The sequence below is a fragment of the Grampus griseus genome, assembly GCF_964374135.1.
Source record: "Grampus griseus genome assembly, chromosome: 15".
NCBI lineage: Eukaryota > Metazoa > Chordata > Mammalia > Artiodactyla > Delphinidae > Grampus > Grampus griseus.
The window spans coordinates 28,564,419-28,580,445 of record NC_139009.1 but is presented as its reverse complement, the minus strand read 5'-3'; the positions used below and the strand labels follow the sequence as shown (position 1 = coordinate 28,580,445).

At 44.7% G+C, this 16,027-nt stretch overlaps 2 protein-coding genes across 5 annotated transcripts in view; one reads left to right on the top strand and one right to left on the bottom strand.

Annotated features, from left to right (window-relative positions):
- The window catches only part of FEZ2 (fasciculation and elongation protein zeta 2), a 46,574-nt gene extending 45,682 nt beyond the window's left edge, over positions 1–892 (top strand). For all 3 annotated transcript variants that reach the window (XM_082671726.1, XM_082671725.1, XM_082671724.1), the window contains one exon: positions 36–892. The gene's annotated coding sequence lies outside the window, so the exon portion shown is untranslated. The remainder of the gene's footprint in view (positions 1–35) is intronic.
- A 22-nt stretch (positions 893–914) lies between these two features.
- CRIM1 (cysteine rich transmembrane BMP regulator 1) overlaps positions 915–16,027 on the bottom strand; it is a gene marked incomplete at its 5' end in the record, with an annotated part of 206,515 nt that continues 191,402 nt past the window's right edge. For both annotated transcript variants that reach the window (XM_082671722.1, XM_082671723.1), the window contains 4 exons: positions 915–1,095; positions 2,565–2,755; positions 6,226–6,348; positions 13,249–13,443. In XM_082671722.1, coding sequence (XP_082527848.1) covers positions 919–1,095; positions 2,565–2,755; positions 6,226–6,348; positions 13,249–13,443 — 686 coding nt within the window. In that variant the 3' untranslated portion in view covers positions 915–918. The remainder of the gene's footprint in view (positions 1,096–2,564; positions 2,756–6,225; positions 6,349–13,248; positions 13,444–16,027) is intronic.

The following is a 16,027-nucleotide window of genomic DNA, read 5'->3' as shown; positions in this document are numbered from 1 at the left end:
TCTTTTTTTTTTAAAAAAGTTTCTTCTTAAGCTAGAGCTTCAACGAAAACTATGAACAACCGACAGAACAGAAGAAAGCAACAACAAACAAGGAAGTATAGCCCCTGGGAATGCCTGGTGTCCTTCCCCCTCTTCTCCTTCCTGCCACGCTGCTGTCAGAAAAGCTCCAGTGCTCACGTCAAGAAACGACTCGGGTTTTATTCATTTGCTGACTCTGCTAGGAACTGGCTGATTGACTGACTTGGAAGAAAAAGAAAGCAGCAAAAAGTATAACTGTATATATCCTTAATCACCCGCTTTAGAGAAACGTTGCTACCCCATTTCTCTTGCTTCCTCACCACCTACTGCAGCTGTGACTGTATATAAAAGAAGCATGTGGCTTTAGGCCTGGGTTGGCTATCAAAAGGGTCTGATGTGCTCGTCTGGTAGTCTAAGGTGGTTATGGCAGCTAGATCGCAAGGCCTTTTTGTTTTCCTGCTCACTCAGGCCTGAGCTTTGCAGCAACCAGTGCAAGTCTTCCGAGCAACAGGAAAAAAATATCCTCTGGGCCACTGGACTGGATTTCTCCACAAGCCAAGCTGACCTATTTGTCTTCCCAACACCACCCTCCCACCCATTCGCCCCAACCAAACTCACTGTCCCCGTCCCCAAGTATCTCTACAGCTATATTACAAGCAAATATACCTTAGCAACTTTCAAACCTTTGGTTCTAAGACAACACTTGGTCAGTTATCTTGAGGAAGAGTGGGAATGCTTGTTCTGCACACTGCTGTCGACAGAGCCCAGCCCAGGAAGTCCTCAGCGCTGTACATCAAGTCACAATCCAAAACAATCCACTAAGCAAGTGCACGAATTCTAGTTAAAGAGCAGATTGAGTCGTTTTTCTGTCTTTCAAAACCTCATCCACACTGCCTCTCTTCACACCGTTTGGTAGAAATTGTCTGCCTGTAGGTGGTTCTGTTTTTGCATGCTGTAGAAGCCACTGAATCTGGCGTCTGGTTCTGCGATTCTCAGCATTCTCTGGGAACCGTCCACCTGGACTCGGGTTCCTTTCTTGCAGTCCACAGATACCAGCTGATTATTTAAAGAAGAAGGCTATTTAATGGGAGGAGGAAAAAGAACCACAAAGAATTAACTGCTTTACATATCTCAAACCAACAGATATTTAGTACCTCTTTCAAGTGAGAAAACAGCATCACAGCACATGGATGGGCAGACTGCGTGGGTTCACATCATGCTCTGGTGCCAACTATACTTTTTTTGTGGCTGCGCTGCATGGCATGTGGTACCTTAGCTCCCCAACCAGGGATCCAGCCTGTGCCCCCTGCAGTGGAAGTGTGGAGCCTTAACCACTGGACCACCAGGGAAGTGCTGCCAACTATACTCTTATGAGGAATACTGACAAACTGTGTACGGGTGAAATGTCAATAAATTATGTCAAACGGAGGGGATGAAGGAACTGAGAAAATACGGAAGTGACATAATTATTTTCAAATCCTTGAAGTACAGACTAGTGCTTAAGAGGGTTGAAAGATGAGTGGAAGGTACCAGATAGACAGATTTTAAGATAAACGGACCATTTCTTATCAGGCTGTAAAATCAGCATCCCAGGTTGGGCCAGTCTGCCTGTATCCAGCCATACACACTATGATATGAGCAGCTCTCTCCCCAGCTTTGCAGGTAGGGACTGTGTCTTGTGCAGCCCTGTATCCTGACCCAGCATGCGCCCAGCACAGAGGCAATTTACATATTTGTTGTAAGAAAATCAGTGAAAGTATTATTATCTGTATGGTAAATGGGCTGTTTTCAATTCTTGAGGTTGTATATCTTTTTTCTTTAGTAAAAACCAAACTGCAAAAAGTAGTTAGTGTTCAAAGGAATTATGATTTTTTCCCTTCATGAAAATGAATTATTTCCTGCTTTTTAAAATAGGCAGATTGAGGCCCTTTGCATTTGTATTGACAACAAACACATATTCTTTCCCCTGCAATATGAAATCTGACCCCCTCCACCTTGTCTGGTATTATTTCACACAATCCCTTCATCGTTTGCTACCTTTCCCCTTTCTGCCTGCCTTTGACACATCTCCCTGTCCTTTGGACTTTGTACATTGTCATGATCTTTTAGCTCTCCTCTTGCCCTCTTCTGTGTGTTATCTCCCTAACCTTGTGATTTTTTTTCTTCCTTTCCCAATTCTAAGTTGATAGATGATTGAGAAATACCAAGTGACCAAGTTTTAATTTCTAATATAAACAACAATCACTTAGGAATCAATCCAGGGGTATCTGCTTATTTGAAAACTTTAAAGTAAATCCAGGAAATTGGATCTGTGAAAGGTCAGGATTCATTAACTGATGGATGACGGAGACTTGATCCAGCCATCTAGCCCAGGGCAAATACTATGTATCTTGATCACCACAGCTTAATGTGCATTTGAAGCTATGAGGAGCAAAGTAAACATTTCACTGGCTAATAGAGAAGATATCAAGCAACTAAGGAAATCTAAGCGTACAACCTTTCCTAGTTTGATCGTTTAAGAGGCTGAAACTTTGTCAGTACAATACCTTAGTTGGTGTTCGATACCAGCAAAGCAGTGGTATCCACTGTTTCTTCTGATTGATGAACAGGAATGCTATTATAATAGAGAGGCCTATTATTATGGGAACCACAACTGAGGCAATGGAGTCCAGCGAAGAATCTTCTCCTGAGTGCAGCCTGTTATTATCTCTGTAATCTACCTGGAGAGGACCCATGTCTAGAAGAAAAAAAATTACAAGCATTTATTACCTAAACCAGAATTTTTTTTTTTTTTTTTTTGCAGTATGCGGGCCTCTCACTGTTGTGGCCTCTCCTGTTGCGGAGCACAGGCTCCGGACGTGCAGGCTCAGCGGCCATGGCCCACGGGCCCAGCCGCCCCGCGGCCTGTGGGATCCTCCCGGACCGGGGCACGAACCCGTGTCCCGTGCATCGGCAGGCAGACTCTCAACCACTGCGCCACCAGGGAAGCCCTAAACCAGAATTTTTAAGGATTATTTTAATTACATTGCAAATAGAGACCAGCAACGTGGTTTTATTGCTTCCTAGTACTTTAAGGCTAAAACATGATTAAAGTCTAATGTGGATCCAAAGAGCTCTTATGAGAGAGCAGAGCTCTTAGGAATGGATGTAAAAAAGAAAATATTAGGGTGAGAAGTTTTAGTAATTGGGCAGGATGATGCTGATAAAGCTAATAAAGAAAATAAGAAAATTCTTACGCAGACTTTAAAGAAAAAGTGACTAGGGCTTCCCTGGTGGTGCAGTGGTTAAGAACCTGCCTGCCAATGCAGGGAACACGGGTTCAAGCCCTGGTGCGGGAAGATCCCACATGCCGTGGAGCAACTAAGGCTGTGCGCCACAACTACTGAGCCTGTGCTCCAGAGCCCGCAAGCCACAACTGCTGAGCCCGTGTGCCACAACCACTGAAGCCTGCGCACCTAGAGCCTGTGCTCCACAAGAGAAGCCACCGCAATGAGGAGCCCGCGCACTGCAACTAAGAGTAGCCCCCGCTCGCCACAACTAGAGAAAGCCCGCGCACAGCAACAAAGGTCCAATGCAACCAAAAATAAATAATAAATTAATTAAAAACTTTTTTTTTAAAAAGTGACTAAAATTAGACTACTGAAAATATTTTAATTAATGTTTTAACCTTTATGGTCTTCTAAGATTTTGAAGCAGAAACATCAGCTTAGCTCCCTGTTTACTAACAAATAGGAGACTAGGACAAAGTATATGCTTCTACTTAGTAGTGTAATAGATAAGACTAATTAGTAGTGTACTCGTAAAAACCAAGCCAGAATCAAGAGCCTTGTCTTTTGGTTAATATTCTGGTTTACTGAGCTCTAAGCTAAAATGCCGTACTTTTCATAAACTTGTTGAAAACTCACTGGACCTATTGGATCATTTTCCTGCCTTGGTTATTGTACAAGGGACGTTTAATTTTGCTCTTATAAATGGTGGTCTTTTTGTTCCTTTAAATCATCATTCTTGCAATGAACACTGCAGACAGAGATAACAAATTTAAATAGATAGCAATCAGGAGCACTCTCTGAAGATTTCCTTATTTTTCTTTTGTTTCAAATAAACCACTGCAGTCAGGATGTCTTTAAATGCATCAAAGACCAGGTTAGTGAAAGATGCAGAACACATGCAATCAAAAGGACCTGCTTTTAAATTGTTTTGGAAACTCAGCTCATGAAGTAGTACAGCTTTGTGATGTTAATACTGTCTATAGTTTAAAACTCAGATTTTTATTAATATCCTATGTGTATATGGGGGGACGAGAAGAAGAGACCCTTCCTAGTCATTTTAGAGAGGCAGATGGTAATACTTTATAGGAAGGGGGAAAAAAAAGGGAACATATTTATCAGCATCAAGAAAAATGCCAAAGGGGGGAGTTCCCTGGTGGTCCAGTAGTTAGGACTCCGTCCGCACTTTCACTGCTGAGGGTGCGGGTTTCATCCCTGGCCAGGGAACTAAGATCCCAGAAGCCGTGCGGTGTGGCCAAAAAGAAGAGTAGTTTCTAATGCCAAAGGTAAAAGTAACATTTTTTTTTTTTTTTTGCGGTACGTGGGCCTCTCACTGTTGTGGCCTCTCCCGTTGCAGAGCACAGGCTCCGGACACGTGCAGGCTCAGCGGCCATGGCTCACGGGCCCAGCCGCTCCACCACATGTGGGATCTTCCCGGACCGGGGCACAAACCCGTGTCCCCTGCATTGGCAGGCGGACTCTCAACCACTGCGCCACCAGGGAAGCCCAAAAAGTAACATTTTATTGATGAATTCAGGTTTTAAAAACACAATGAATAAAAGAATGAATTTTCACCTTCCCACATTCCAAATGATACTGGAAGTGTTTTTAGGAATATGTGTCATATAAGAAGATTAAAACGTAAATTAAGGAAAATCTTGGGGAAAGGAAAATGAAGCTTCAGTTGAGGTCTGTTACAAAATTTAGTCCTTAAATTCTGTTTTGATGCAAAAAGCAGGCCATAAAATTAGCTTTAAGCTTCCTAGCAGCCAAAGCAAAAATGGAAATAAGCATCATCAATAAGATTCACAGTGTCTTTAAGATTAAAACAAATCAGTTGCTTAGGAGAATCATAAATTTTCTTGCTACTGATATATGAAGAAATTTCTCCTCAGGGTCTTTATAAAAGAAATATTATGTCATACAGAGTCCTCAACGTAACATAATAAATATGGCTATGCTTATGACTAAAGCTCAGCATCCAGATGAGTATGTGGCAAAGAGCAGGCACTAATACTTGTTGACTGAATGACTGTAAACATAATGCTGAAGCACCATTCAGTCAGCAGTTATATAAGGAGCCAACACTTGGGTCCAGGAATCTGGTGCTCTGGTCATCTGGCTTGATCCAAGCATAACACTTACAGTATCTAGAGTAACAGACCATTAATCTCTCAAGCAATGAATACTGCTTCTTCTAAAAGAAATATAAAAACAGTCTAACAGTGATTTTGAAAATGTCCTTGGAGTAGACAGGAGGCAGTACTGAGTCATGACTAAGAGCAAGCTTATACTCTTTTGATCAAGAGGACTACTTTTAGAGAGAAGGCAAGATTGACAGGAACTTGGCCTTGCCTTACCACTTAGCAGCTGAGAGGCAGAATAACATCTCTATTACACACGACTAAAAGGACAGAGCAAGGGGAAAAAAAAAACAACACGTGGACTAATAAGCCTGATGAGTGGAAAAATCAACACAGTAATAAACTGAACTCCTCATGGAGTGAAAACTACCTGGAAGAAGAGGGTAACCTAATGCATAAATGCTTAATACAGAATCCACAGGAACAAGTGAGTAATTTATTATTACTCTGCTTACAAAGTTTATTCTCACACCTGCATTTGAGAGATGGCTTAGAAATTCCAGATACCAAGCTCTTATGACCAGGGACATATTTCTCTCCATCGTCATTAAGCCTCTGAGCATGTGGGACCAGAAAAAAGGCATTTTACCCAGTTACCTGCAGACTTATTTCATCATCCTGGGTTGTTAAATATGTTACAGCCAAGCAGGTCTTTCTTGGAGTGGTTAGTTGAACTTACCTGGGCACGTATTTTAAAAGGTTACCCAAAAGAAGTTTTGAAAATTAGGAAAAAAAAAAAAAAAAAAAAGTAAACCATACACAAGCCTAGACAGATCTCAGCTGACTTCGGCACTTACCTCTGGGGATATGGATAATGTCATTTTCACTAGGTGTGGGCCACAGGGGAACCTCCAGGTCAGTCTCTCCACGATGATTTGTCTTCTCAATGGGTATATTAGTTGGTTCTGGGACATACATTTCTAAAAGAAGGGGACATTTTTCATAAGATGACGGGAGGCTCCTTACTGTTGACTTGTCTCCTCAATCCAAATGGACGGTGCATGCAATACAACACAACGTGTCCTGGGACATGAAAGATCCAGTTTCCACCTTGACATCGTTAATGCTACAGTTCCTAGCTTTGTAGGGGTGGGAAACATGTCCTATAACGATTTAAAAAGACGGGAGAAGATTACTCCTCCACCTGGGTCAGAAGCTCTGCTTTTTCATGACAAACGCTGTTGGCTCTACAGATTCGTGCAAGCTGATGGTCACTGGCTGAAATGAAAGGATTTCTTTTACTTTCCATCTAATAAATTATACTTTAATAACTTGCTCTTTAATAAATGAGTGTTGAATCATTTATATGAAATATGTCACAGGAAGTGAAAAAGTTACAGCATCTTCCATTCTTTATTCATTTCCCCTCCACTCCCTTCCCCTCAATGGGAATGGATGTTGGCAGACCTCACGAGGTGCTGCCCAATTTAAGTCTTAAATATCTACTGTGTTATTCCTGGAACCATGTAGACTGGAAACTGATCTTGAGCAAACATATTAATATTATCTAACTCGATCATACAGACACTTTGGTCAACAAGATACTACAACGAAACAAAACCGAGAAGAATGATATTCATTAATCTCCAATATCAGGATTTTTCTTTTTTTTGAAGCCAAGTTCTAAAGGGACCAGTGAGAAAATCCAAAGCTTTCCGTGGTTCCTACATAAATATTTGTATAGCCCTACTTCATCTGGCTAACAATAATTAGCCAACTTTTAAAAGAAATAATTCTTAAGAACCTCTGTTTTCAAAATATAACAATAGAAGTCAGCCTCAATCATGTACTTCTTGGCCAGGGCCTGCCATATTATTAACTGATTTTTATAATAGGGTTACCCAACACTGGTAATACGAAATACTCACTAATATTCAGCCTAATTTAGTCCAAAATAAAATACATGAAATACGTTATATAAGTTAAAAGAAAATCCTCTCTGCTCACAGTGATCACGTTCTATCCCAAAGTTACCAGCCTTTCAAGAAGTGAACTTTAAAAAGGATAAATCTGAGAGAAGGGAAGAGTGATAGAGAATAGAGTACGTGCTAATCTTCCACTGTCAGCTAACCGAGCATCTGCCAGGGAAATAAATGCTAAGACGTTAAGAAATTGCCCAAGATTATGCACCCAGGAACCAGCAGAGCTGGGCTTCCAATCCAGTTCTGTGATTCCAAAGCCCAGGTCTTCCTATTGCCCCCAAGAATAAAGTCACTTTGGCTCTTGCTTTTCTTACTTAAATTCTAAGACCTCAAACACGGCAAGAGTAGACACTCTTAGAGTTTTGAAAGGTTCAACAGGTCTCTAAAAACTCTAGAATTAAAAAGAGAAGTTATTGAAAACATTTTCATCCACAGAAGCAGGGGTCTGAGTATAAACTAGTGATTCCAAACTTTTCTATCATCTGAATCACCTGAGGAGCTTATAAAATATGCTGATGCTCACAGGTCCTGATTCAATAAGCCTGGGCTGGGTGGGTCTGGGGGGTGTGTGTGTGTGTGTAGGGATGGTGTTCAGCTCGCCCACTGAGACATCTCGATATGTGATACGAATTTCCTGGAGGAATTTGGGAAGAAAACCCCCTTGACATTTACATGACATCTTTCAGTGCCGTGGCACCCTGAGCCCCTGCCCTGTCTGGTCCAGCGCACAGCCTGGAGCTTTCCTATCCCAACAGGGGCTGACCTGCCACTGCCTTCTGAGGCCTCGGGAGAAAAGGCTAACGAGATCCATGCCAAAAACCTGTGAATGTCAGCAGCTAAGTAGCAAAGACCTCCTCTGCGGAGACTCCCAGGGCTGGGGTCAATTCAGTTCAGCTCAGGGTCTTTCCTGAGTGACAGCAGCAGGCAAGCAGTGTTGAAATTCTTGTGCCTCATACCTGCCTACAGGTAGATTTCAGTGAAACCCTACAAACAACACAGACTTGACAGTGTGAGTTCTCTTCCCACAGGTGCTTAGAAAGGCCCTCCTTGGCAACAGAGGGGAAAGTTGGAAGGATCTACCTAGGATGCAGGAGGATGTCTTACTTAGTGATTGCTGATCACCATTGTTCAGCAAATATTTTCCAAGTATTTCCTATGTGGCAGGCACTGGCCTAAGCTGGGGGGATACAGTTGTGAGCAAGACCAGTCCTGCCCTCACGGGCCCCTCATGATGAGTTACTTCTCACCGTCTGGCAGCTCATGGCCTGTCCTCTGGACCAGTTTGCTCCACTAAACTCAGTTCCGCTCTGATTAAAATCTACCCACGCCTCCTTCTTTATCATAAAATACTCAAAGCTCCAGTTCAGAGCCCTCAAGTCTAAGGGGAGAGGGTCATTTCCCTTTGATGTGAACTTAAGAGGGAAGCCACCTCTGAGCAGCTTTGTCAAAAAGGATAAAACTTTCAGCAAAAAAACTGCTTGAAGAAACAAAAAAGAATTGTGGGTGCTGCTGTGTTTCCATGCCTAGGCCCAGGCCTGCCATGGCCAAAGACTGCATTCAATCCCAACTCTAAAATAGAACCCTTCCAGCATTTACTACAAGAGTCCTTTATAAAGCTGCTGGCATTGTGGATGACAGGGCCAGGGGAGTGACACAAATCTTTACCTGGCCAGGTGGCATAGATCACGTGCACATGGTCAGAATTAAAGAATTACAACTGGGGTCAGATTTGACCTGAACTTCAGAGGAACCTAAGACAACCTACTGGGGATGTACTTTACAGTCAGAGGCACCTGGCCCATTGTAAGAGCCACCCTCCTTAAAATGTCCTTTTCTGGATATGGGGCAGGGTGCTTGGGGCTTACAAGGGGAGGACACCATCTTCTGGGAGATGGAACCGTAAGTCACCTTAGGACTGGGGACTCCTGGGTCTTCTGCTAACTAGCTGCATGGCTTTGGATAATTCACTTAGCTTTTCTCACCCTGTTTTCTATCAAATGGGACAAGTACTAACCAGCAAATCAGTTCACAGGTCTGGTACTCGTATCCAAAGATGGCAGAGGGGGAAAGTGCTTTGTAAGGGTGAGGCTGTTCAGAACGTTAGCTGATGTGCGTAGGGGACAAAGCCAAGTAGCTTGAGCTTTCCAGGTGAGAATCGGCAACGTGAAACTTCAGAGGGCCCAGGAGAAAAATGGGACAAGAATCCAGGCTTCCTGGCGGGCCACACTTAATCAAATGTAAGGTGGCAGAGCTCACCTGACTGCAAAATTTGCTGAGATAAGATGGAGAAATGATTCATGAATAATACATCAGAAGCAGAAGGGGGACTTAACAGAAATTAAATTCCAATCCAACAGTAAATGCTGACTGAGAAGTCACTGGAGAAATCTCTAGTTATGAGCAGGATGTTAGTGAAACCTGCACTCTTTCCTCTATTAAACTCGCAACCGAGGAGAGTGGCTCTTTCCCTCTATTCCTGCCACCATCATCTGAATTTGGGTCCTAATCATCACACATCAGGGACGTCTACAGTGCAAGTCACAGCTGTCCTGGCTTCTGGTCTCTCCCTGCTTCAGTCCTCCTACAGATCACTGTGTGGCTCCCCAAAGCACCTCCATGATCTTGTGTTTCATCTGCTCAAAAATGAGCCATGGGGCTTCCCTGGTGGCGCAGTGGTTGAGAGTCCGCCTGCTGATGCAGGGGACATGGGTTCGTGCCCCGGTCCAGGAAGATCCCACATGCTGCAGAGCGGCTGGGCCCGTAAGCCATGGCCGCTGGGCCTGCGCGTCCGGAGCCTGTGCTCCACAACTGGAGAGGCCACAACAGTGAGAGGCCCGCGTACCGCAAAAAAAAAAAAAAAAAAAAAAAAAAATGAGCCACGAAGGACAAAGGACAAAATCTACCTCTCCGATTGACAATTAAGGCCCTAAAAATCTGGACCAAAGTCATCTTCTCTGTCTTTATTTCCCACTCCCAGAACTCCCTATTCCAGGGGCATTTGGCCTTGACCTTTCTGTCTCAGGGTCTTTGGTCAGATTACCCTTTCACTCCAATTAAGAGAACCCACCTGTCTTTCAAGGTCTAGCTCAATCCTTCAGGGAAAGCCTCCAAGACCCGCCTCTACTCCACAGGAAAATCCTATCTGTGAACTTAGCACTCGTGGTCTGTAGCTGGGCTGTGTAATGGTTGTCTCCAATTCACCCCCTCCCCTTCTCTCTAGAAACCACTCTAGTAGATTTTGCTGCCACCACTGTATGGAAATGGCTCTCGTCACGACGACTAGGAAAACGCTAAATGCACAGCAGTCAGTCCCTGCTTCTCACCTGATGTGACCCAACAGCACTCCTCCTACCCTCTCTCCATGTGGCTCCCAGGCCATAGCTCTCTCCGTTTCTTCCCGTGTGGCAGGGGCTCATTCTCTGTCTCCTCTGCCAGTCCCTCCCCACCTGCCCAGATCCCAAAGTTGGAGGGTTCCTGGGCTCAGTCCCAGGCTCCCTTTTCCTCTCTATATCCACTCACTCCTTGAGTGACCTCGTCCGGTCTCAAGGCTTAAAAACTACCTGTGGCTGACAATGTTCAAGTTTATAGACCCATCTCCCATTTCTCTCCTGAACTCCACACCAGACAGATTCACTGTCTATTCATTATCTCCACTTAGATGTCCAATGGAGATTTCAAACTAAAAACTCCCCAAACCAAACTGATTTTACACCAGAGCTGCAACTCCATATTTTAGTCAAAAACATTATAGTCGTCCTTGGCATCTCTCTTCCTCTCACTCCTCACATCATGTTCAAATGCTATAGATTCTACCCTTTCACTAGAATCAGAACCCAACCATTTCTCCTATCTCCACAGCTACTGCCCCGGTACAGGCCACACTCATCTCTCACCTGCACCACTGGCCTCTCTGCCTCCACTCCTGCAAGTCACGTCCCATCACTCCTCTGCTCACAACCCTCCAGAGTTTCTATCTTGCTCAATAAAATTCTAAAATCGCTCATGAGATCTCGTGTTTTGGCACACAGCTAGTTCTCTGCTTTCCTCTAGTTACCCTCCCTGCTCATGGGGTCACATCCACACAACCTCCCTGCTTCTCTTTAAACGTTCATGGCATGTTCCCACCCCCTGGGCTTTTGTCCTGCCTGTACCACAGAGATTCTGCCTCTACCCCATGATTCCTGCCACTCTTCTGGGTCCCTTTATAAATGTCATCTGATCAGTGAGGCATTCTCGGATTATCAGAACATCCTGTCTCCTGTTCTGCCTAGCCCCTCCTCCCCCACCCCGGCCTCGCTATGTGTTTTCTCTGTGACTCTTATCCTCATCTTGTGCGCTATTTACTGTTTACTTATGTGCTGCCTGTCTCTCCCTATGAAACCATCAGCTGTGTGGACGGGGACTTGTTGGATTCACCCTTGTCTCCCCAGGGCCTCGAGCAGTGCTTGCATAGGGTAGGCACGAAATGAATCTTGGTTGAATAAATAAGATCAAGTTTCACCATTTGAACTGCTCAAAGCATATTACTAGGAAAACTGGTATGAAACTTGTGAAACAGGTGAAATGTAATAGATAAAGCAACTCCAATGAGAAATACATGTTTTTCCTCATTCTTCTCGTGCAAAACACTTAAGGATTTTGTTTTTTCCCTATGTGGACAACGAGGGATACAACATCACAGAAGTGAACTTGTGACTCTCAATTTACACCTTAAACAAGGCCAAGGAGACTAAACTATGAAAAGCACCCAATAAGAGATCTGAAAAGGACTCAGCCTCCTGACCTGGCAGAATATCCCATCCTTTTTAGGGGATAAATGGACATTTTTAGAAGTGCCCATTAGGGCTAGTTTGCACAACAGCTAAACAAAAGGCAAATGTATGCAGAGCTCAGTGAAACTCTTCGGGTTTAACTGGCTATCCCATCTTACAAGTGCACGGTGTAGATGCCCTTCTAAGTTGCCCTGACTCCTAGCCCACTGTGCTGCACGGAGCAAGCCTCTAATACAATGCCGCAAGAAAACACAGAATCGAGGTGAACGTGGAGGGGCTCCTAGAGTGAGCCCTCCCTTTGGTCTGTGTGGTCTGGAGTGCCTGTGAAGTCTGTGTGTTCAGGGCTTTAGATCTGGAACACTGCCCAGAGGCTGTCCTGCTGAGGGCTCAGGTCCTACATTGCTGGCAACGAGGGACAGAAAACAAAGGAGCTGTTTTGGCAAGAGACACAGACATGGAAACCAGGAGAAGGCCTGGGGGAGGATCTGGGCAGCTGTGGGGGACTTCGGTTTGAAATTGGGAGGCGGATTACTAAGTTGACATGAAGGGTGGAATGTGGGGACAGACGTAGGCATGTGATTCTGCAACAGCCAGCTGGGGGCGTGCTCCGTGGTTCCGGTCTAGGTGGGAAGAGATGGAAAGTTCACAGGAGGGCTTGGGAGAAGGCTGCATGGGGTGGCCTGGGTACTACTGGAACTGATGAACTGAAGAAAGATTGGACCAGCATCGTATTGTTTAAATGCAGCTCTTCCATTCTGGTTCTGATAGATATTCACCTTAGAACATCATTCCCTACTGTGTCCGATGATGGACCTTCTCCGCTAGGCTCGTCCAACACTGCACTAAAACTGTGCTACTCGGATATGGCAGGTGTCATTCACAGGTCTGTTACACCCATAAGGCCTGCCACTTAATGTTTAGAGAATGCAAGTCAGAAGAGAGCAATACTGGCATGGAACCAAAATCAGGCACTCACCTAGATGGTCACAGGCTCTCAAGTTACCCGCCAGGTCTCTGTTTGGGCCACAGGAGCTAAGGGATGGGTGGGGGAGGTTCTGAGTCTGTTCTAGCTTCCTTTTGAATCAACATCCCAGTTTGAAAAGTGGCAGGGCAGCGGCTTAGATACCTGGGCACATTGGGCAGCAGCTCCCTTCCACGTTGATGGGCTCGACGCAGGGCAACGGGGGGCAGCTGACGGTCGAGCAGAGGGTCTGGCCCTGCAGGCAGTAGCAGTGTGTGCAGCTGTCAATGTCCCAGCGCTCCTCATCAGCGTAGGCCTTCCCGCTGAAGTGGCATACCACCTTCTTTGGGATTGTGTCCTCTAGTGAAAAGAACGGCACATGGTAGAGTCGCTCCATGTGACAAACACAATTTCTCATCATACTTGAGACATGAAGGGGAAAAGCTCTACACAATCGCAACATGCTCTAGGATTCCCAGAATTGGGTAAAACTTCCACCTCCCCAGTCCCTACTGTTGTTTTCCTCTGCTCAGCGGAAGCCTCTGAACTCTCATCTTGTGGCCTGAACCTGATCAAGGGCCACTGTGGCTGACAGTAACTGTAACAACCAGCTGGGAACAATACCCATTGGCCAAGAGTCATTAGACTGTCATTGCAAAATATACAAACTTAATCATCGCATGGCTGTTGAACATACCACACGAAGAAACTAAAACTGAAATACAAATAGGTAGGGAGACAGGATCAGAGGTTCTGTTCCATGGAAAGAGAGAAAAAGTCCAGCTGAGTATACTTATAGAAACAACTGAAGAAATTTCCATCTCCAGTTAATTTCTGAGTAAATGATGCAGGGGAATGATAAGGAATGACAATGGTCTGTCACAGGGAACTGGCAGGCCTCCTGTGCTCTCCCAGAAGGGAATCAGCATTGAGATAACCATTTCCTTCATTTTTCAGGGATGCTGGATGGACCTCCCTCTCAGTAACGAGGACATTCCTACTTCAAAAACAACCTCACTTCATTTCAATCCATTTTTTTTCCCCAGCAAACTATGCTTTTTGAGAACTATATATATATATATATATATTTTTTTTTTTTTTTTTTTGCGGTGCACGGGCCTCTCACTGTTGTGGCCTCTCCCGTTGTGGAGCACAGGCTCCGGACGCGCAGGCTCAGCGGCCATGGCTCATGGGCCCAGCCGCTCCGTGGCATGTGGGATCTTCCCGGACCGGGGCACGAACCCGTGTCCCCTGCATCGGCAGGCGGACTCTCAACCACTGCACTACCAGGAAAGCCCGAGAACAATTTATTTTTAAGAGTTATTTTTTATGTATAAGAATTTCAGCTTAACACATTCTGCTTATCTTTTTTCTCTGTTCTCTCCTACCATCCTCACATCTTCCCTCCCCCAACCTTTTCCTTGAAAGTTCCTTTCTCTTTGATTCAACACCTTCTCCTGGTTTCTCTGAACTTACTAGTGGTCACATTCCCTCTACAGCTCAGAGTGAGGCCCAATGCCCAGCAAAGCAGCGATGGGGCCAATCAATGGAGAAACACAGGATGGGGGTGGGGCAGCCCCTCCCCGTCACTGGCCAGGCCGATAACTGGATGACTCCTACAAAGCTGGGGAAATTTTATGCTCAGATTCTATGGGCAGCTCCATTCACCACTGGTCACTAGTAAATGAAAAACTATAAAGGCATCTGGAAGGAAAGTTCCTTAGGAAAGAAGTGGTGTCTTCTCCCTGGAAGGCACCTTGGAAGCTCTGAGAGGGGCAGTATTCACTGCCCAGGCACAAAGGACAGAACCCGCAATGCCTGAGGGGCAATGAGGAACATCTATATGCAGGGCGTCAGGACCCCAGCCTCTGTAGCCAAGCGCTCCCGGGCAGCTGGAACCACTCTGTAAAGACCCAGCATGAAGCTTCCCGCTGAGCTTTTCCAGAGGATGGTCACAGGCAGAAATATCTGTCTTTGGAATCCACATTCTCTTCTTACCAATTACTCAAGCGTATGCCCCTGACTAAATGGCACTAATAATGTCCTATGACTATAGGATTTTGTGTTTCCAAAGGTATGTCTTGGTCCATTGTGGAGTGTTGTAAGTAAGTATGGAAAGGACTCTATGTCTAGTGTTAAAATGCATAATCTCTGTTTCCCAATGCATTTTCATTATTTCTCTCACTACTGTCGCTTGATGTTCAGCAAGGGATAGTAAGCAATCACAGAAAGCTCTAGGTGTAAGCAGAAATTCTTTTTCAGTATCTATTTAAAAATGTACTTCACTGTATTTGTGAGTGTTCCACAGAAAGGGTTCTGGTGCACTGAATGTTAACCTTAAAAACTCACTTGGAGGCTTTCACACCAAACTCATGGTAGAAGTTTTTGCTAATCTGAAATCCTTAGAGGAGGTGACTTCATTAAGATAACCCAAAGTGTACATGTCAAATGGATGAGTAGAATCACTTAATGAACTTAATTCAAGTAATATACTGACCTTGAGCCAACATGTCATTGAGGACATTAGATTTGCCATCAAATCTAGAGTCTATTATGCAGAGAATTCTTTATGAAAGGAAGCATTTCTTCATAAGGCAATACTACTGATTATATTTCACATAAACCTTGTAACAGCTCACACGATGGACCAATGTCACGGCATAAACTTTGAGTAACGTATTACTGTGCAAGGACCTGGGAGAAGAGAAGGTTACACTCCCTACCCTATCTTGTCCATCACCTTCTCCTGTGCTTTTCCTCCCACAGGCATTTTGCCAGTTCTCTTCTTAGAGAAGAGGAGGAAGGGAATGAGAAAGAGGCACAGAAAGGATGAGGGGGCTTCCCTGGTGGTGCAGTGGCTAAGAATCCACCTGCAAATGCAGGGGACACGGGTTCGAGCCCTGGTCCAGGAAGATCCCATATGCAACTAAGCCCGTGCGCCACA